The 22,048-nt window shown below is 38.7% G+C and overlaps 1 protein-coding gene across 1 annotated transcript; it reads right to left on the bottom strand.

The window, feature by feature from the left end:
* Nucleotides 1-4,438: 4,438 nt before the first annotated feature.
* On the bottom strand, nt 4,439-22,036 carry LOC307001056 (protein NLRC3-like). The gene is made up of 7 exons (XM_079617160.1): nt 21,831-22,036; nt 13,816-13,975; nt 11,696-13,537; nt 11,378-11,551; nt 6,749-6,922; nt 5,891-5,937; nt 4,439-5,809 (listed from the first exon to the last, which is right to left on the bottom strand). The coding sequence occupies exons 2-7, from the start codon at nt 13,950-13,952 to the stop codon at nt 5,274-5,276; spliced, it is 2,910 nt and encodes a 969-aa protein (XP_079473286.1). The 5' UTR covers nt 13,953-13,975; nt 21,831-22,036; the 3' UTR covers nt 4,439-5,273.
* Nucleotides 22,037-22,048: the final 12 nt, after the last annotated feature.

Below are 22,048 nucleotides of genomic sequence, written 5' to 3'. Positions count from 1 at the left end.
GTGTCCATCTGTTTGGAGCCGCTTCATCACCTGGCTGCGCAAAATACGGCCTCAAGTACATCGCAGCTCAAGGGCAAGGTCATTTCAGTGAAGCCACAATTTGTTTCATTGAGAGAAACTTCTATGTGGATGATGGCCTTATAAGTATCCACTCTGAAGAAGAGGCTATCCAGTTGGTAAACGAAGTAAGACAACTCTGCAATACAGGAAAGTTGCGACTTCATAAGTTCATATCAAACAGCCAACAGGTATTGGCATCCCTCCCAAAGGAAGACTTTGCAGAGACAGTAATGAAACAAGACCTAGCTCTTGGCGAACAACAGATTGAGAGAGCTCTAGTTGTCAAATGGTGTCGCATCAGACCATTTGCAGTTTCGAGTAGTCGTGAATGAGCGCCCTCTCTCCAGAAGAGGAGTTTTGTCCACAGTAGCCTCTATCTTCGATCCACTTGGCTTTGTGGCGCCTTTTGTCCTACTCGGGAAACAAATACTTCAACAGATGTGTCGTGAGAAGATTGACTGGGATGAGCCACTGTCAAATGAGTTGGCTGTTGGATTTGCGGAATTTGGCCGATATCAAGATTAAGCGATTAATTGTAAATGTTTTTAATTATTTGTATTGTACAACTTTTATAAATGTAATTGACTGTGTTTATGCTGCCTCTTGGCCAGGACTCCCTTGAAAAAGAGGTTTTTAACCTCAATGGGACTTTCCTGGTTAAATAAAGGTTAAATAAAAAAAAAAAAAGCGATGCTACCTACCAGTAGATTTCAAGACAGTTCACAAGTATGAAGTACACCATTTTTCAGACGCAAGTCTCACAGGGTATGGAGTCTGTACTTATCTAAGAGCAACCAGCACAACAGGACAGATACACTGCGTCCAAGTCATGGCCAAGGCCAGAGAATCCCCAACAAAAGGTAACCACGGTGCCAAGACTCGAGCTATCAGCAGCAGTTGTAGCAGTTCGCACAAGTGACATGCTCAGAGGAGAATTGGAGCTTGGAGACGCCCAAGAATTCTACTGGACAGATTCTAACGTCGTATTAGGATACATTAACAATGACGCGAAACGGTTTCATGTCTTCGTGGCAAATCGCATACAGAGCATCAAAGAAAGTACAAAACCAACCCAATGGAAACACGTGATGTCAAAAGACAATCCCAAATAATGTTTTGTTAGCCAATGATCTGACATTAATCAGGGCCATATTAAGAGATAAATCCAAGCTGTCTGGCTTTAAGGCCCGTCGCAGTGCGCGCAGATTAGCCACCCTCACACCGCATCGATAGTCCGGCCGACACTTCCTCACCGACACCGGATCTCCCCACCCGGTACCCGCCCACGGAGCACCGCACATCTGATTTGAAGAAGCCACAACAAACTGTGACACAACAGCAATCGAACCGGGGAAGACAGGTCGAATCCATCGCAACCGTGGGACCTCTGAACACCGGCAGTCACAAGCAGCGGGACGACCGCAACCCCCACCGCAGAGGAGACGAGAGTAAAGCACATCCGAGGACCCCAGGTAAGCCTTAAGGCGAACAAGCACTCCGGCACGCCTTCCACGTCTCCTGTTGCGTTTTTTCCGGGGAAGATCACACGGATCACAGCGCAGGTAGTCTGGAATGTTAGACGACCACGGTGGGAGGCCACCAGATTGTTCTCCAAAACTATCTCTAAACAGCCCCAAGGCCTCACAGGACGCTCGGATGTCAAACAGAATTTGGCGATCATATACGAGAAGGCTAGATACGTCCCGGCAGCAAAAACACAGAAATAAAACAACAGCAAACAAAAGGCAGGAATAGCGTGATGATGGCAGACGGCATGCCTTACACACTGGCGCCATCTTGCCCTCACACTTTTAGAATATATAGAAAATTGTCCTTAACATACTTGCGTATCTGCAGTCTATAGTTTGGATGGTTGAGTTTGTCGGAGAGCAGCTTGACTCCTGAATCTCCTGGGTGATTGTAGCTCAGATCCAGCTCTCTCAGGTGTGAGTGGTTTGAACTCAGAGCTGAAGACACATAACCACAGCCTTCCTCTGTCACCATACAGCCTGATAACCTACAGAGAGAGAGAATCTGAAATCTATTCTTGTTTTTTGTCATTTTTGGTCCTTGACAGCAACTTGATCATTGTCCAAATTCTCTCCTTTTGTGTTGCAGGGAAGAAAGTAAATCTCATATGCTTGAAACAACATAAGGATGATTAAATTACACAATTTTCATGTTTAAGCTAAATCAATCCTTTAATGTTACAGTAACTAGTAAATGTAACTGCTGTATTTCTCATATGTTTCCACATTTGTTTTAATGTGGAAAACAAATGTGATCCAATTTAATGAATATCTCAGTTCTTCCACTGGACTATACCTGGAATCTCTCATTTCTCTCTTTAAAGAATCACTCACCTTTTCTTCACTACTTCTCCCTATTATCAGTTACAGTGGGAATGTTTGTAACTAAGAGAAACACAGTAGACCAGATACATTGTTTTTTGTAATCTGTCAAAATGAGGGAAACTTTTGGAATGTTTTTATTACTCAGCAAATGGCAGAATTGTCACACAAAATTGAACATAAAAATGAATCAATCAAATTGTTAGGTTGTTAGAACACTGTTAGCTCTAATGTGACTTTTTATATTAGTAAGGGAGACAGTGGCACATTTGTTTTACTATCAATGGCAGATCTAAATCTATATGGCTGTATTTACCTGTGGCCTCGTGCCTGCAGACGAATCAAAGCTATGCCACTAGGGAAAAGGTGAGGTGAGCTGCTCCTCTTATCAAAAGCTATTTAATGTAATCTACTAATTGAAAAAATACATAGCATCCAGAGTATATGGCCTCTTATCAGAGATTACACATGGCTAAGTAATATTACTCATACCCGGCGCTATGGGCGGGCCTTAGGGGGCCGGGCCCGCCTACAGAGCACCTGTGCCCCCCTCCATCCAATTTGCATTTAATAAATTATTTTAAAAATAATAATAATTTACGTGTAGTATTTATATATTTATTTATGTGTGTATTTAAGTGTAATATTTCACTCATAATCTTATAAAAAAAACACCTGGAAGTTTGACTGATTGTTTACAAAAAAGGGTTTTCCCGCTGACCCGCTCTAACAGCAGAAGCATCTCGGCAAAGTTATGCGCTCGGTTTTGCCTAAGCTAGCTAGCTAGGTTAAATTATTCGTGAAAGTGGAAATTGAAAATATGGGTATACGAAGATTTTTCAAAGAAGAAGGACCTTACCAGGAGATTCAGAAACGAATGGAAAGAGAAACTCATGAGGAGATTCCACTCCCAAAAACGTCGACTTCAGCTATCAAAATCGACTGCTGGCAGTAGATCCTTTTCCTGGCGTCTACACTAATTTTAGTCCTTTTGTTTATCCCAAGGTTTACCACAGTCTGCCGGATCCAGGCCGTATCCAGATCTGATGAAGGACCAGTGCCTGGACACGACGACACCGCTGTCCTGAAGTGTCAACTAGTCTCTCCCCTGCGAAGGCCTCCTTTCCCTTCCCTTTACCTCTATACTTTCCTGTAGCTCAGTGGTAAGAGCATTGCGTTAACAACACAAAGTGTGGGTTCGATCCCAGGGGATTGCACATACCTATGTATAAATGTATAGGATAATGCAATGTAAGTCGCTTTGGATAAAAGCGTCTGCCAAATGCATAAATGTAAATGTAAATGTCTATACAGATCCGACGTTGTTGGGATAATTCCGGTTCGCGTGGCTACGCAGACGTGACAAAAATTTCTGTATTATACATTTTTAAGGCCTAACAAGTAGTTTGTTGAGGGTTGATTTGTGAAGAAGGTCTACACGCCTGTGCATATATATATATTCAAACGCGCATACCTATCGACCGAACACGTGATGCGCATGTGCGCGCCGTCTGCGTTTTCGCAACCTTACTGTTACGATTTTATAGCATTTTAGAAAACGTACCAACTATTCTGGAAATGGGGTTGTAAATGACTGATTTGCCATTGAATAAAAAATATTGTATATTAACTGTTCCTGTCCTATATATAACTGAGATAAAAAAAAACTTCAATATCAAATTGACTGACCTAGCACTGTCAAAAAAAAACAAAAAACAGGAAATGGGTTAATGTATAAAACCCAACCAGCTGGGTAAAAATAACCCAGCATGTGTTCTGTACAATATTTACCCAGCACTGGATTGCCAAATAACCCAGAAATGGTTGTTTTTAACCCTACAATTTTTTTAGAGTGTAGACTTTACTGGATAAATAAAGACAAATGTATTCACATCAAACAAAGATTAGAGGAGAGAATTAATTTACAGGTGTGTTTTTGTCCGAAACTTGAAACTGTTAGTTAAGGAGAGACAGAAAATTATGTTAAGCATTTGTAAAGACAATGTCAAATTAAATTTCAGAGATCTCACTTATTAAAACAATTTCTTTATTATCTTTAAAATTCAAAACAAGGTAAATAGATCAAAATTAAAATGGTACAAATATTAGCACATGCAAAGTAATGACAGTGGCAACTTTAAGTATGAGAACATTAACAAAAAATCGTTCCATGCATAGAAGAGCAAATAGAAAAGAGGGCATAAACTTCTTATACAATTCTTATAAAAAAACAAATTATTTCATTGGTAAAATGTAAAGCATTTAATTGTAAATAACAAAGTAATCATATTGCAATCTAATGACTTGTTTGCACTAAAAATATCGTTTATTTTAAATGTTTTTTTTTAACACAAATTACATAAGGTATCCAAATTACAACTTATTTCATGATATATATAAAATACAAAATTTATAATGGCTATTATTGTTCAATAAATAAAATGTTATATTACAACGTGGGCGTACTTGGTATTGAGGAATGGTCTGATGGGATTTTTTAAATCAACAACTTACACCAATAGGTGGTGGCAAGGGACTGACTTAAGTGTGAGTTAGTAGACCATTCATTAAAAATTTCCTTATAAGGCACAACCATATTAAATATGTGAGTAATATCACACTCATAGCCATGCAAAATTGTTCTTAATCCAAATCAGACATGCTGCAGCGTTAGATTTGCTATACACTAATGTCATATAGTCTTTCAAAAATTCAAACAGATGTACCTCTTCATAAATATGTCTATTTTCTAGGTTTTTTTTAGAACATAATTGTTGGGGTACTTCGAGCACCTTGTACAAACCCTGCATGTTTCACTTGGTGTGTGAGAAATGTTCTTTGTTATTTCTCTGCTGTAGGTTGTTACATCTGACACAGATATACTGAGCAGTTAGAATAAAAAACCCCAATGCCAGCATAGAGGGGTTCAGTGAATGTGGTGTTGAATGTGTGTAAGTGTGTGAGTGTGTGTGTGTCAGAAATGCTGTAGAAGGACAGAGTACCAGCTGGCCAGTCCAGATACACTCCTACTCTATTGGATTGTGGTGAAGGTACAGTAATATCAATGCTGATTTTATCATACCAGACAGTGAACCTGTCTTTGATACAGCTCAAAGTCCAGGACTTTTTGTTGAGTCCATAATCACAATCATCACTTCTTCCTTTCCTGCTGATTCCTTTATATGTCACTGCTATATCCACCCAGCCGCTCCATTCAGCCTCCCAGTAATAGCGTCCAGTCAGGCTCTCTCGAGATAGAACCTGTTCATAATTCTCAAACCTCTCTGGATGATAAGGATACGGCTGCGGCTCTTCCACAAGGCTTGCCTTTCTGTTCTCATCAGACAGCATGAGTTTAGCATTTGCTGTGTTTGGATCCAGTGTGAGATCACAGGCATCTGAACACGAGAAGAGAGATTAGAACTGTATCATGGATGGTTTTTAAGCTATGTTGATACATGTTGTGTTTGCAGACCTACATTTTCGCAGTCCTGGTGAAATCCTGAAATGTCCTCCATGACTCAAACTAGGCAAATATACACACCATATATTTAAAAAAGTGTTAGAGAAACAGCACAACCTCTTTAACACTAACACAAACAAATCACTGACTTTCATTATGATCTAATGACAAAATTATCAATATATACAACATATATATATATTTTTTAAATGCATATAACTCAAAACAATAAAAACACTCATAAATTTAACCAACAAGTGGAAATTGGCTATGTGTTTTTTTCTGAGCAATTTCGTTCTACCGGGTTGAAAAACAAAGTCGAAACAAAGTCATGGAATCTGAGGTAAAAGCGTTTATCCAGAGTGTGTGATTGGCTGGGGGGCTGGAGAGGCACGATTCTACGTCATCTGGTTCTGAGCGCTTCTCTGCATTTATTCACGAGAATGAATTATTTTAACCCAATTACTCCGCTGTATTATGCATCACATTACATGTATGCGATGACATGAGGCATTATTCTGATACACAGAAGACAATGTTGTAGACCAAAAATTCAAAGAACAATGGACAAAATGTTATTTTTGGAGGCTTTTGGAGACTTTCATGACACTTTAAAATTGCTTTTCAGTGCAAATTGTATTGTAAAGTGTGTTTTACATTGCATACAAAAATATAATTTTAATCAACCAATTTTTGACTGAGTTTTTTTGTTTTACACTATTTTATCATTACATTATACGAATTGGGCAAAAATGATTGATAATCTATGTTAAACAAGACAACATTGCAGTGTTTATCTTACCAGTTAAGGGTAAAACCAATCCCTCCTATACACAAGCACACACAAACAAATGTATCAGACTGCTAAACATACTTGAGTATCTGCAGTGAGCAGTTTGAATCCTTCAGTTTGTCGGAGAGCAGCTTGACTCCTGAATCTCCTGGGTGATTGTAGCTCAGATCCAGCTCTCTCAGGTGTGAGGGGTTTGAACTCAGAGCTGAAGACACATAACCACAGCCTTCCTCTGTTACCATACAGCCTGACAACCTGCAGAGAGATATGTATTATGTTGCATTAGAATTACATTGTTGCAGTCAATTTTTTTAAATTCTTTACATTATATGGTGACTGTTAAAATCACATACAAAATAAGATTGAATAAACAACAAACTTTTTGCATTTGGGCACAGTACCAAACAAGCGAGTAATATTTTCCACTTAGGAATTGAGAGAATTGATGAGCAATTTATATAAATGCCTGACTTTTATCACTTAAGAAAATCTTTGGCTAGATCAATTTAATGATGTTTTATTAACAAGGTTCGGGAGAAGCACGTTCAGATAATTAGTGCAAGCCCAGCCCAGGTGGGGAAAAAAGTAAAACGCAAAAGTAACGTAACGCATTACTTTTCTAAAAAAGTAACTAAGTAATGCAATTAGTTACTTTTTAAGGGAGTAACGCAATATTGTAATGCATTACTTTTAAAAGTAACTTTCCCCAACACTGCAAGTGACAAGCAATGACGCGTCACCATGGAAACAATAAAGTGACAGATTCTGATTTTTTTTCACATGTGCAGTTTTCACATGCTGCAGCTCATTTCACATTTACTTTTTCAAATGAATAATTCATATAATAATTTCTAATCATATCATTGCATTTGTGTTTGAAGAATTAGTTTTTGACTTGAAACAGTTGCATATTAAACTTAAATTTAGCTTATCCTTCCTATTTTGTTGTTGGGGGCGTGTTAGAGTTGGATTCTGTTAGGTGGTCCTCAGAAAAAAATTGGAAGATAAAGTGGTCCTTGGGCTGAAAAAGTTTGAGAAACACTGTAAAACCAATTTATACACAAATGTCGAAAAATTTAATCAATGAACAGCACTAATAAAGCCCCAGTCTTAGAGACCATTAACTAAATAATAGTTGTTTTAGGGTTTAGTTACCCTTTAAAAATATAATTTCAACATTTTATTTAAAATGGAAACAAATGCAACAACAACAAAAAAATCAATAACACGTTAAATTGCACTGTTTTCCACAGGATTTTGTGAAACTATGGGGGCATGGTTGTCATGTCCTCTATGTGTCTAGGGGCATGCTCCCCCTTTAGAATTATTTTTATATTTTAAAGGTATCAATCAATTTTGTATGTATTAAGTGTCAAATATGATACAACATGCTTTTGAGAAAAGTTTATTTGTTCATCTCTCAATCATTATTGTAGGCCTATTGCATTGCATTGTGTTTTGCCCCCCACAATAAAAATTATAGAGCTTTCATCAGAAAACTAAGCATTTAAATATCATCTTACTAAGACATATTACTGGGAGATATAGAGTGATAAGTGATATTTATATGCATTTTATGTAAGTAGTCTCCCTGATAGCAATATACTCCAGGGCGGATCTGTCCTCAAGTTGCCAGCTCCACTGTACTGCCAGACTTAATTCGGCCATGCGCACAAAATTTGCCCGTCTCCGCGAAGCGCACTGTCAACAAGTGGACTCGCTACAGACGTTGGGCGGATTCTCTAATCGAATGTGCCTTTTTTAAACCGTCGTTGGATTCTCACAGAGTGGAGAAGCGGGCCAAGAGGAAAGAGCACGGTAAGTACTGTCAAAATATGCTTTATTAGTACATTTACCTATACCAGTAAATATATTTCTCAGATCTATATTTCTTCACGCCCTGACAAAACTTAAAAATTCACAACATTAACAGAATGCATAGCGGATATAAAAAACTGGATGACTTTCTTTATCACCAAAACATTGGAATAATCTTCCTAACATTGTCCGGGAAGCAGACATACTCTGTCAGTTCAAATTTGAACTTAATTCAGAAAAAAACAGTGATTCTAATTATTGGACAAAAAACTTCATCACATAATAACCTGAATCCACTGAATTGGCTCTATCACTCTCTCTCCCCTCCACTTTTAGCTGGTCTGTGGTAGGGATGCGCCGATCCGATACTCAGTATCGGTATCGGCTCCGATTGCTCTATTTTGGCCGGATCGGTTATCGATCAGACGAGGCCGATCCAAATCCGATATTGTGCTTATCACTATTCTGTCATTGTTGAGCCCTATAAAGTTTTCATGCACTATATTATACGTGTTCAGAACCCATTCTATAGTCTAATATGAGGTAGAAATTAATATTTAAGTCGTTAAATTCAAGTTCGTTTACGACAGTCAACAGCATGAAACTCTCAACAAGATGATTCAAAGTTAATATTATTATACTTGATCTGTAGATAAAGGTATGGTTTCGCATAAAATAACTTTATCTTGCTGGAATGTATTGCTGTAATCGTTAGCCTACTTTCTACCTGTTGTCTCTCACAACACTGGAGTAGAGCACTATGATTGATTCACGCGCACAGTAACTGAAATTTAAAACTGTTAAAAGAAAAGAATAAATAAACTATTGCTTAGATAGAGACTGTATAATACACTACGCATCAATATGTTTTTCCTTTGTGCTTTGAACTCTTCAATGTGGACTCGACGCGCTGCGACTCATGTTGCTTCAAGCGCATCATTCTGCGCTCGCGATGCGCATAAGCGCTTTGTGCCGCACTGTATTGGAGCCTTTTATATTATAATACTTTTGCGCAATGACAGATTATTAATAGCCTTTCTTGTTCTGTCCTACTCCTATCTATCATATGTTGCTGCCTCATTAAACAGCTGTGCTATAAATAAATAAAAAACATCTTGATTTTATAGTAGGCTATATATAGCCTACATTTTTTTTAACTTTTTGATCATGTTATTCATAAATGTATATTTTACAACAATACAAAGAGCAATGTCTAACGTTTTACCAGATTTTACTACACTTATTGTCTCTTAATTGTTCCCCACTAAATAATGTGTTTTTTTACTAAATGCTCAGGCTTTATAAAATTATTGTGCACTTGTGATTTTACTGCTGAATTATCCACTAATCTAGTTTATAATAGCATTTTTGCCATAGATTATGATCATATATTTTTCTAATTTGTTGTTTTTCTTTTTACACAAAATAGTGATTATCAGTTCAATACACAGGGTTATAGAAATTCTACTTGATTTAAAAAAAACTGCCCTGCATGGTATCGGATTGGTATCGGTATCTGCCTTGATGTGAACGATGATGCAATTTTCTTCTAGAAACAAACTTTGTTGTATTATTTTCATGTTATCGCTGTGAAGCTGCTTTAATAAAATCTGTATTGTAAAAAGCGCTATATAAATATAGGTCATTTGACTTGACTTGACTTGACTTGACTTGACCTGACTTGACTTCACTCTAGGAACATTTAGTGCCTTCACAATCTTCTTGTATCCTGTTCCTTGTTTGGGAAGAATGATGATATCGATATCTTCGCTTATAAACCTGGAAATAAAGTTTCTAAAGAACATTTTATAAAGTATAATGTTTCTACAGAACACTCAAGATTTAATTATTATTATTATTGCTATTATCATTATTTTTATTTATTTTTATGTTGGTATTTTTTTGCCACCAGCTAGAATGCCTTGTAAGTAATGGATTTGTAATGGAAAAGTTTTACTTTCCTGTATCACATGTTGAAAAGCATATTATGTTTTAAAAGCCACTAATGAATAATATGAGGAATAGCTGGAATGCTAAATTATTTACCGTATATACCCGAATATAAGACGAGGTTTTTGTCCTAAAAATAGGCTGAAAAATGGGGGGTCGTCTTATATTCGCGATATAGACAAAATCACGGGGGAAAAGGGAGAAAGAACAAATTAATATGAAATAGTGACTGAAACGCGACCCATTATGAAAAAAACTGTTTCCCTTCCAAGATGTTAATCTGCACAAATATCCTGATAATCGAGCCGTCGTCTGATGAAATCAAATACACATAAGATAAAAACAATATATGTGCTGTGATTTCGGCTATACTTGCATGTAAAATTAGAGAAGCAACATCTATACAACAACAATATCTGTGTTTAACTGAATTAAAACTTTGCTCCTCTCTACTGCGTGAGACGCAGAGCGAGCGAGCGAGCGAGAGAGAGAGAGAGAGAAGTGCGCGCGAGAGATGCAGAGCGAGAGAGAGAGGTGCGCGAGAGGCGCAGAGCGAGAGAGAGAGAGAAAGGTGTGCGCGCGTGCTGGAAGAGAGAGAATGAATTATCAGTGCAATTTTCAAATAAAATTATTTTCTGTTGAAAACCAGATTTTTTTCACATAAATCTCTTTTTGTCCCAAAAATATGTCTGGAAATGGGGGGGGGGGGTCGTCTTATATTCAGGGTCGTCTTATATTCGGGTATATACGGCATTTGTGTAAAAATACACACATTTGTGTGGTGGTGAATGTGAATGTCCCACTCTCAGTGGTGGGTAGTAACTGATTAAATGTAATCTGGTTTATGTAATCGGACTCCAAAAATTAAGTACTATCTTGGAATCAGTAACCAACTATAATTTGTAAGTAATCTACCCAGCAAAACCCACTCTGTTCACAAACCTCAGTATCTCTAGCTGACAGTTTAGGCTCTTCAGTCCATCAGAGAGTAGCTTCACTCCTGAATCATGGATGTCATTGTTACTCAGGTCTAGTTCTCTCAGGACAGAGTTTGAGGATTTTAGAGCTAATGACACAATTTCACAGCACTGAGCAGTGAGGTTACAGCCAGCAAAACTGAAAGAGAGTAAAACAATTATTTTTAAGTGATTACATTTCGAAATTCAATATGACTATTTCTTGTGAACATTGTAAATTATCATTTGTTTCAGAGAGGATAATGCTGCTCTACAGAAATATGTTATCCATTGTAACACTCACAGGGCTTTACTGCAGTTGATCACAGCTGGTATCAGTCTCTTTCTACTCTCATCTGATGTGTTGTATTTATTGAGGTCCAGCTCATCCAGCACCTCCTCTGACATCTGAAGCATATAGGCGATTGTTGAGCAGTGAGCAGGAGAGAGTTTCTTCTCCGAGTGTTTGTCTGATTTAACAAACTCCTGAATCTCTCTGGACAGAGTCTGGTCTTTCACTTCCAGCAGACAGAGGAACAGATTGATGGATCTTTCAGTGGAGAGTCCATATCCATCTTTAATCTTCTCTTTAATGTACTGTGTGGTTCTCCTGATGCTCTCTGAGCTGTTCTCTGTGTGTGTCAGTAGATCCTGTAAGAGTCTCTGATTGGACTCCAGTGAGACGCCCAGCAGGAACCGCAGGAACAGATCTAGATGTCCATTTTCACTTTTTAGGGCTTTATCTACTGCTCTTTTTTGCAGATCATACAGAGAATCTAAACATGCTTCTGAATTCATGCCTGTGTGGTAGTAAAACACATGAAAAGCAGCAAGAAACTCTTGAACGCTCAGATGAATGAAGCTGTAGACTTTCCTCTGATTAATCATAGATTCCTCCTTGAAGATCTCAGTGCAAATCCCAGAATACACTGAGGCGTCAGTGACGTCTATGCCGCTCTCTCTCAGGTCCTCCTCATAGAACATCACATTGCCCTTCATCAGCTGTTTGAAAGCCACTTCAGCAAGTTTCAAAATCACTTCTCTGTTGGACTGCAGGAGTTTCTCTGGATATCTCTCTTCATACTTCTGATTCTTCAAGTTGATTTGAATCAGCAGGAAGTGGATGTACATCTCAGTCAGAGTTTGAGGGATTTCTGCTCTTAGATCTTCTTCCAGGAGCTTCTGAAGCACAGTGGATGAGATCCAGCAGAAGACGGGTATGTGGCACATGATGTGGAGGCTTCTTGCTCTTCTGATGTGTGAGATGATTCTGCTGACTTGATGCTCGTCACTGATTCTCTTCCTGAAATATTCCTCCTTCTGAGGCTCATTGAATCCCTGAATCTCTGTCAGACGGTTGATGTATTTGGAGGGGATCTGATTGGCTGCTGCTGGTCTGGAGGTGATCCAGATGAGAGCCGAGGGAAGCAGATCTCCTTTCATGAGGTTTGACATCAACACACCCACTGTTGAAGTCTCAGTCACATCAGAAACTTCCTGAGTGTCTGAAAACATCAGTGTGATTCTGCTTTCATCCAGACCATCAAAGATGAACACTACTTTACACTCGTCATAAATCTTTGAATCCAGATCTTGAAGTTCAGGATGAAAGTCCAGCAGAAGTCTATGAAGACTGTACTGGTGATCTCGGATCAAGTTCAGCTCTCGAAATGGAAGCACAAAGATGAAATCTACATCCTGATTGTCTTTTCCCTCTGCCCAGTCCAGAATGAACTTCTGCACAGAGACGGTTTTCCCAATTCCAGCGATGCCTTTAGTAAGAACAGTCTTGATTTGGTCTTTCTCCTCACATCCTGGTTCAAGAGAGGCTTTAAAGATGTCATTGCAGTAGATTGGAGTGTCTTGTGTTCTGGTTGTTTTCTCCAACTGTAAAACCTCATGTTCTTCATTCACTCCTTCCTTCTCTCCCTCTATGATGTAGAGCTGTGTGTAGATCCGGTTCAGGAGGGTTTGATTCTCTCGGAGTTTGCTTCCCTCAAATAATCTCTCATACTTGCTCTTCATGCTGGTTTTGTGTTGGTCTTTGACTCTCTGTAGTTCATCATTTACTGGTTTCTGCAGGTCTTTGGTTTCCTTCTGCAGGGTTACTATTGTGTCTTGCTGTGTGATGTGTCTTCTCTGTTCTCTTCAGAAAATTAAACAGAAATAAAACAGGAAAAAAATATATATTTGAAAAACACAAAACATCCAAACACTATGATATTTTAATCTGTGGAACAGAATGATTCTATGGTTTTAAGGTAAAAAGTCGTAAAAAGGTATTGACAACCGAAATGTGTCTCTCAAAAATATTCATGATTAAACATTGCATACACATCTTCCAAAAATATTATAAAAATCCCAATCAATTGAATGTTCATTGCATCTCTATGTTACTGTCTTTTATGTTATGTAGTATCTTACTTGGGGTCAGAGGTCACTGTTCCATCACTCAATACAGGTGGTTCCTTCATAGAGTTGTTACTCTTCAAAGACACACAGCTGGATACTACAGATGCTGCTGTCTGTGTCTGACCCTCTCTCTCCTCCTGGAGACTCATTTTAGAGCTCCAGAATCAGTGATCTTTTTGAGGAAACACAATACATAAAAGATACAATGAATTTTAACACTGAAAAACAAAAATCTGTATATTAAACATTACATTTTGGGTTAGCACGAGGTACAGACTCAGTGGAATCAGCCATACTGTCTGACATAATCTACAAAATATGCACAAATGTTTTCTACAAAACTAAACAGAACATTATATTTGATATACTGGAGTAAATGAGAGAGAGAGAGAGAGAGAGAGAGAGAGAGAGAGAGAGAGAGAGAGAGAGAGAGAGAGAGAGAGAGAGAGAGAGAGAGAGAGAGAGAGAGAGAGAGAGAGAGAGAGTTTTTGAGATTTGATGTTCAATACCTTTTTTATTACAAAAAAGACTATACAACTAATTAAATATTGAAAATCAATAGAAATTCATCTTAACAAAAAAGAAAAACACATCTCTTCTTCAACAACTTCACAGAGAATCACACTTAACCCTCTCGGTTCTGAGATGTTTTCTGGGCCCTAGAGGTGTTCTAATATGCCCTGACATTTGTGCTTATTTATGTTACTTATAACATTTTCATGGCTAAAGTCTGATTATACTGTATTCAACACAAACTCTCCTACAATAATATGTGAGCAGCATGTATGTAAAAGTTTGCAGTTTTGAGAAAATGATGTTTATGCTTGGTTTGTGAAAAAAAAGCTAAGTCACTGAAATAAGGTCATAAAACCATACTGAATATTTGTTCATAAAACTTTTGATTTGATCATTTTTAGAGTACCCCTTTTCTGCAAGATGGGTTGGAGAGAGGGCTGTCTCCCTCCACCCTCAAAGTGTATGTTGCCTCTATTGCCGCACATCACAATGCAGTGGATGGGAGATTCGTAGAAAAGCACAACCTGATCTTCAGGTTCCTGAGGCGAACGAGGAGACTGAATCCTCCTTGCGCCGCCTCTATACCCTCTTGGGACTTGCACTACACCATTACACATCATAATTATCTCAGCCTTTTGCAACAAGTCTTTAACCCTCTGGGGTCTAAGGTGTTTTTGGGGTCCTTGATATGTTTTGACATGCCCTGACGTTTGTGCTTTTTTCAGTTGCTTATAATGTATTAATTAATAATACATTAACACAGTGTAATAATATATTAATGGCAAATGTGTCAATACACTCTATTCAGCACAAACAGGGCTCCAATAATATTTCAGCAACATGTATGTACATGTTTGTATTTTTGAGAGAATTATGTTAATGCATGTTTATTGAAAAAAAAAAGTTTCTGAAATAAGGTCATAAAAGACTTTTGACTATATGAATTTATTGATTTAAATTTAGTAAGACACTTTTTGTTAGGAAAGGCAATATGCGTGGGCGTGTGAATGATCATGAATAATGCTCTGATTCACACCTGAGAAGACAATGACCTGCATAATGAGCCTTTCACTCAGGTATGTCACTGAGAGGGTACCACGAGAAAGATTGCGAGGACAAAAAAAATAAAAATAAATAATAATATATATATATATATAACCAGGGCCGGAGTGGGGTCACTTTTCAGCCCGGGAGTTTCAGGCCCAAGACGGCCCACTTTTTCCATGGTGGAATTCCGAATTAGCATTTTTTCCAAATTGGATAAATGAAGTACCAGTTCAGCTCTTACTATTGTGTAGTTTTTATTAATACCATGTTCAACAAATAATTTAAAGGTTAAATAATAATTAACAGAAGAAGTTAACAAAAAAATATTCCACTATTCCACAAGAATGGGTTGATAAATTAACAAAAGCAGAAAGAAAGAAAGAAAGAAAGAAAGAAAGCATTTGAAATGTATCCCACTCTTCCACAAAGAGGCATATTGAACTAATGTTTACAGTTGCTCAGAAGATACAAAAAATAATTAAGAGGTCATTTTACTGCATACACAGATCAAGCTTGAGTTTTGTTATCAATATTAAATTGTATAATATTTGCAAATCTATGAATCGCCATGACATGTATTGAGTGATACAAAAAGGCTAATATTTTAATTAAATGTTATATTTTGCTTGTGAATAGGTTGACAACGATACAACGGTATTAGCCGAATAATTACGTTGCAGCGTTGCTATTGCTAATCATTACTAGGCTTTACCTGCTGTTTGTTAGCCTGGGAAAACCCAGACCACTCTCAGTTGTAACTGAGTAAGGGTCTGGCAAAGCTCCATAGACAATTCATTTCCACAGGGGCGTCACCAACGGACGTCGGATAGATCTAAAACCAATCAGAGCGATGAATGACATGACGTATGCAGAGCGACGGAGAAACATCTCGAGACTCTCAGCAATTCTCTGTTTGTGTTAACGAAAATGACAATTTTAAATAGCTTGAAACAGACGCGATAGCTAATTCGAACGAGTGATGTTGTGATGTTCCACGGCGGCATCCATCTCTGTAATGTACAAAATCTGCATCACCGTCTCTGCTCTGTCGTCATCGTCTAAAGCCCGCCCCGACGTTTCTGATTGGTGCCGCGATTTTGACGGATTGGAAATGGGTTTCAATGGGCTCTTTGCCAGACCCACTTGCAGAGCAAATCTAAATTTGCCGGAAGTGGTCTGGGTTTTCCCAGGCTAGCTGTTTGTCCTAAAATCTGCAAATAAATCTGTAAGCTTGGCACATTTGACAGCATCCTCCTCCAATGCCTTTTCCTTTTTTTCAACCTGGCTTTTTCAGCCCCTCCTGGCCTCTTCCTCCCATCCATCCTCCCTGACACGTACCGTTACGGTAGGGCCGGCCCAGCTATCGGGATTCGGTACCTGAGAAAATGTTTTGGAAAAGATGCGCTATGGACACAACCAACTCTATGGGATGGGAGGGGAGAACTGCCTTACATGGTACAACCCATGCAGAGGCTGCACGCTGCGGTGTCCGAATGCGGAACGTGTGTAGTCTGACGGCGGTGATCCACTTGTCCGTGCGACACTTCTGTCGCGCTGCACTCCACTATATTCCTATGGGTGACGTCAAGCGACTTTGACGCGCTCGCAAAGAATTCCGGGAAGGCGGCGCTTCATTTGAAAAAATGCCGCGCGTCAAAAAGCTGGCCGATGCCCATCTTTATGCAAATTAATTCCATTGAACGCGACGCGGCTATCCAGTAGAAGCACGCACATGGAGACGGGGGGAAGTCTCTCGCGGGTCCTTTGTTCTAGGCTGGCCGCTGGCTCAAATCCACGCCCATAGCGGTAAACTAGAGGAACGCCCATCAACGTACACATGTGGGGAGGCGTCGCGACACCACACGACATTCGTGTCGGACAAGTGGATCAGAACCGTGAAGCCCCGTTCACACCGCCAGCGACACGAAGCGACAAAGCGACAAGATCCCATTCATTTCAATGGAGCGCTGGCGACTTCCGGCGACACGAGCGACAGTGACCGTTGGCGATAGAATGTGGGCGTGTCAAGCGACAGGAGACAAGCGACAAAAGTTCCGAAATTTCAACTTTATGCAAATGAGAAGCGATTTTCGCGAGCGACAACCAATAGGAAAGAAGACTTTCAGTGGAGCTCACGTTACGTCACCATCTCAGAGTGCAGGCAAGACAGAGTTCGAGGGCGATTTCACTTATATGATTTGACTAACCACATTCATGGATATAATACAATTCCCCTGCATTGTGTTGAATATTAGGGACAAGAAAATTTATTATTTGTCAAATACAAATGACGTTTTAGTCATTTATGACCGAACGTATGAGTGAGTTTAATTTGTTGCTTGATCGATCGTTAATCTAGTAAATGATTTAATCCACTGAACACTGCTATGGGAATATAAAAACACTCTCCCAACAGCATACTGTTTCTTTTGAGCCTATAATTTCTAGTCAAATTAAAATAATATAACGTTAGTTGTGTCACTTGTGATGGTATAGTATAGATATGGCCAGACGTCCTGTCAACCAATAACATTAGAGCGACAGCACTACCAACGCCCACAAGCGACTTCACAGTACAGAGACTAGCGGCATACAGAGACAAAATCACTGGCGGTGTGAACGGGGCTTGATCTAACAAACGTGACAAATGTAAAAAAAAAAAAAAAAAAAAAAAACTCGACCGGCCCAAAAGTGAAACGGCCTACCGGGAATTCTCCCGATTCTCCCGATTACCCACCCCGGGGCTGTATATAACAATATAATCCAAATATAAATTGAAGTCAAAAGCACATTTTTTGTACATAGTCATACCTGGAAACAAGTCCAAAGTTTGTTCAAATAGGCTATATGGGCCATTCTACAGAGTTGGAAACATCTTAAAGAAAATGTATTTTTCCACAAATTTTGTATGCATGCAAATTGTATAATATCCAAGAAAAACATTTCTAGTAATTGTGCAGTTAATTATCATACTGTATTTTCAGAAAGTTTTGGAATATATTCTATCTCCAAATGTGTCACTAATAAAAAACAATAATAAATAATTTGATGAAAAGGCTTATATTGACCTATTAAGATTTTGTTTACATCTACCTTGTACATATATTTTTTGCTATTTTATTAAAAAGTTTTCACATGTAAATCAACAACAAATACAATTTTAACAATATTTCAAGTGTGTCAATAAATTAAAGCTTTGTTACATCATTCTATCTCCAGAGTCTTTCTGGTAGAACTACACTCCTCTATACTGGCATTAGTACAGATTTTCACACCACGACGTCTCGTTAGAAACACTCTGCACCTGGAGCTGTCATACTCCCTGTACGCAGACTGGGAGTGAAAACTCCCCCAAAAATAAACACCTTTCTCTCACTAATATTACCACACCTCAACATAACTAATATGATACAGTTACCAGAGATAGAAAAGGGTAGAAAAGGTTTTCAAACACTCAAACCTTACACCACCGTCACACATTCTCCATCCCTGCTCCTCACTCACTCAACGCATGCGCACACACGGAGAGAGAGGGAGATTATACCGTACAAGGTTCAAACCCAGATCAAATGTGGTCAATGTGGACATATTTTCAACGTCATTTAAGGTCTCAATTAGACAATTTATTAGTGTTGGGTCCGAGTCCACCTTTGTCCGAGTCCAAGTCCAAAGGGGGTAGAATCAGACTTGAATCAGAGTCCTCAACATCCGAGTTTACAAAGATTTCAATTATTTGAAATTGACCTTTCACAAAGACCTGCCCCTCTTACTTACTGTTACCTTGGAAATCCAGAGTTCTCGCGAGAGCACAAATTGAATTTGCTCAGCGAGTTGCTCTGGCATCGAGTAATTATGCTCATTAACTATGCCCTTGTAGCCAAGCTGCACCAATCACATCAGTGTACAGTATCTGATATAGGCGGGCCATAGATGATTGTGGCAAGGGGGGCGTGGTCTAGCGGACTCTGTGACAGGAGAGAAGATTGGGAGACACGTGAGGAGTAAGTGGGTCAAGTGCAAATGACAAACACCTGTGTCTTGTTCCAGTGATTGGTGTGGAGAGTGAATAAAAGCCAAGTGGAAACAGTACGGGGAGAGAGACCAGGGGAGATCTGTGGGTAATCGCATGGAAGCTGAAGTCAGCGGAAAGAGTGCTGTAACAGAACGTTGGAGTGATTAAATATTGCTGGACTGAGTTGTGAGATCATAGAGCGCTGTGTGCGCGACGTTGTTTCTGTTTGTTTTGTTTTGTTCTAATAAACACCCGCAGTCTCCATGAGCCGACCCTGTTCTCTTCCTTCCCAGAATCATTGAAACCTGCTACAATGATAAACAGATGATGACAGCGCTGCTACGTCGAACTCATTAGTAAACATTGCAAGATGGCTGTGGATTGAAAGTTGTTTGAAACGGCTTTGGACGCTACAATGAACGAGTTAGACTTAGTTTTTTATCTAAAAGATGAACAGAAGACAACGCTCGAATCATTCCTTGGCAAGAAGGACTTTTTTGCTGTTTTGCCGACCGGATACGGTACGGTCGCCAGTTAGCTCCGCTAGCAAACCGTATGGGGCTTTGGATACGTCACCCCGTATATTGTGTATTGTGTATTGTTGTGATTGGTCGTATACTTGTATAGTGTTATCCAATTGCGTGCAGTGAGATTTTCAAATGCATGCTTGGTGCCGCCCATCGTAATGAGTGATTTCATTACTCGATGCCAGACCATTATTCTTTTGGATTTAGGTCTGAATTTCCAGGCTAAGTTACTGTTGCTACAGCCGACAAGCCATTCCACTCTCACGCCAGTCCACACATCATGTTCTCACACAGTGAAAAATATATAGCAGAGCAAAGAGGACACTGGCAATGCACCAACAGACAAGACAGAGCAGGTTACTTTGGTATGAAATCAAGTTTCAGCTTTCCAATTTTTGTGAAATTCAAACAAGAAAATACCATTTTGTGGTGCTTTAATGTGTAGTGCTTCAGTTCAAGCAGCATGTGAACTGATCATCTCTTCTAGTTATAGCACAAATTAAACATGAATGACTTCAGAACTGCAAAAAGTTGTCAATATACAACATTTTTCAAGCTCAAATCCACTGACTGGTTTGGGGTTTTTTTTGTCAGACAAAAATTTGATATCAAAAAAAAGATATCTGCATTATGATTGGTCAGATCGCCTGTCAATTAAACTATAAAAAATCTCAACACTGAGCTCTTAAATGAATATTTTACCTTTACAAAAGGATTGCACAGTTACAGTCATACGTTTACCTACTGTACATCTTTCAGAATCTGCAAAATCTGCAAGGTAATGCTCAAGAATGCAACAAATCCCCGGTGTTAAATGAACACTGAAGCAGTGTTAAAGTTAATGAGAAAATAAAGTGAATAATTGAGTTATGATTGAGCATTATTGAAGACACCGGATGTTAACAAGCAGAATCACTGAAGGAGAAATTCTTCATAATTTCACCATTATGGAGATCAGTGTTTGTTTCAGTTGAGCTCTTGACCCTTAAATCATTTACTTTAGATTTTGTTTGGCTATTGTACATGAGTTATAACAGCCAGATGAACAAATAGACAAGGTGATCTGATATGGTGTTGGTTTACACGTGCATGCGAGCGTGTGTGTGCATGCTTCGAGTGCTTCTTAACTGTGGAGCCTGTCGTAATAGCCTGCACTGGGGCTCATCATTACAAAGTTACTCCACTGGCAACAACAATTGTGTTTTACAAACACACAGTTACAACAGCCGAAAAGCAAACACAAGAAGTACAGGGACCAAGATCCCAACTAAAGCAAACACTAACCAACACAATGGTGACTTCAAGTGAAACATAAATATCATCATCTAAACCTCTCTTAATTCTCAATAAGAATGTCTGTATCTGACTAAAATAATCGAAGTATCTGTATTTTATGTCTGTGATTAAGAGCAGCATGAGTGGCTCAGTGGGAAACACAGTCTGAGTCAGAAAGTCTTTCCTTCAGATCTGGTTTCTCTCACGATCCACAGATGTGTGAATTACAGATGCTAAGTTGTCTAAAGTTTTTAACCTTGAACGAAGGTTCCATGAACGTCTATATCGGACATGCAGAACACGTAAAAAAAAGACGTCATAAAAACTTTCATTCTGGCCCCTCAGTGGATGTCTTTCCAACGTACGCTTTTGTGACAAAGATGTTGAAAAGACGTCTTTTGAACATAATTTTGCTTACTGGGGTGGTTCAATATAATTTCAAAATAATATTGAAATGTCCCTTCTAGAGAAAATAGCAACTTTAAATTTTAAAAGTATAAACCATACATCAGTTTACATTCCAGGAAGTCTTAACAATCAGGAAATAACAGTAAATTGTGTCACGTTTTGTCTGTAGCTTGACATAAATGATGCATTTATAAACAAAGTAGCTCTCTTAAGGCAAAATAAAAAAAAATTAAGGAACTTACGTGATGGTATTTTAGGTTGTGGTTAACATAACCTTGAAAAAGTCATCTGTCGAGGATTCACTTCCACTTTCAGTTTGAAGAGGTGAATTAAGCTCCACCCATAAAGAGTGTCTGCTGCGTTATTTCACACTTTTGTTTGTATAAAGAAATTAAATCATAAATTAAATCACGCAGTCACCTCTCAAGAAAAGTTAAAGACTTAAAACAAATGCATAACC

This window comes from Phoxinus phoxinus, assembly GCF_949152265.1.
Source record: "Phoxinus phoxinus genome assembly, chromosome: 6".
Classification (NCBI taxonomy): Eukaryota; Metazoa; Chordata; class Actinopteri; order Cypriniformes; family Leuciscidae; genus Phoxinus; species Phoxinus phoxinus.
This window is presented reverse-complemented; position numbering and strand designations above follow the sequence as displayed.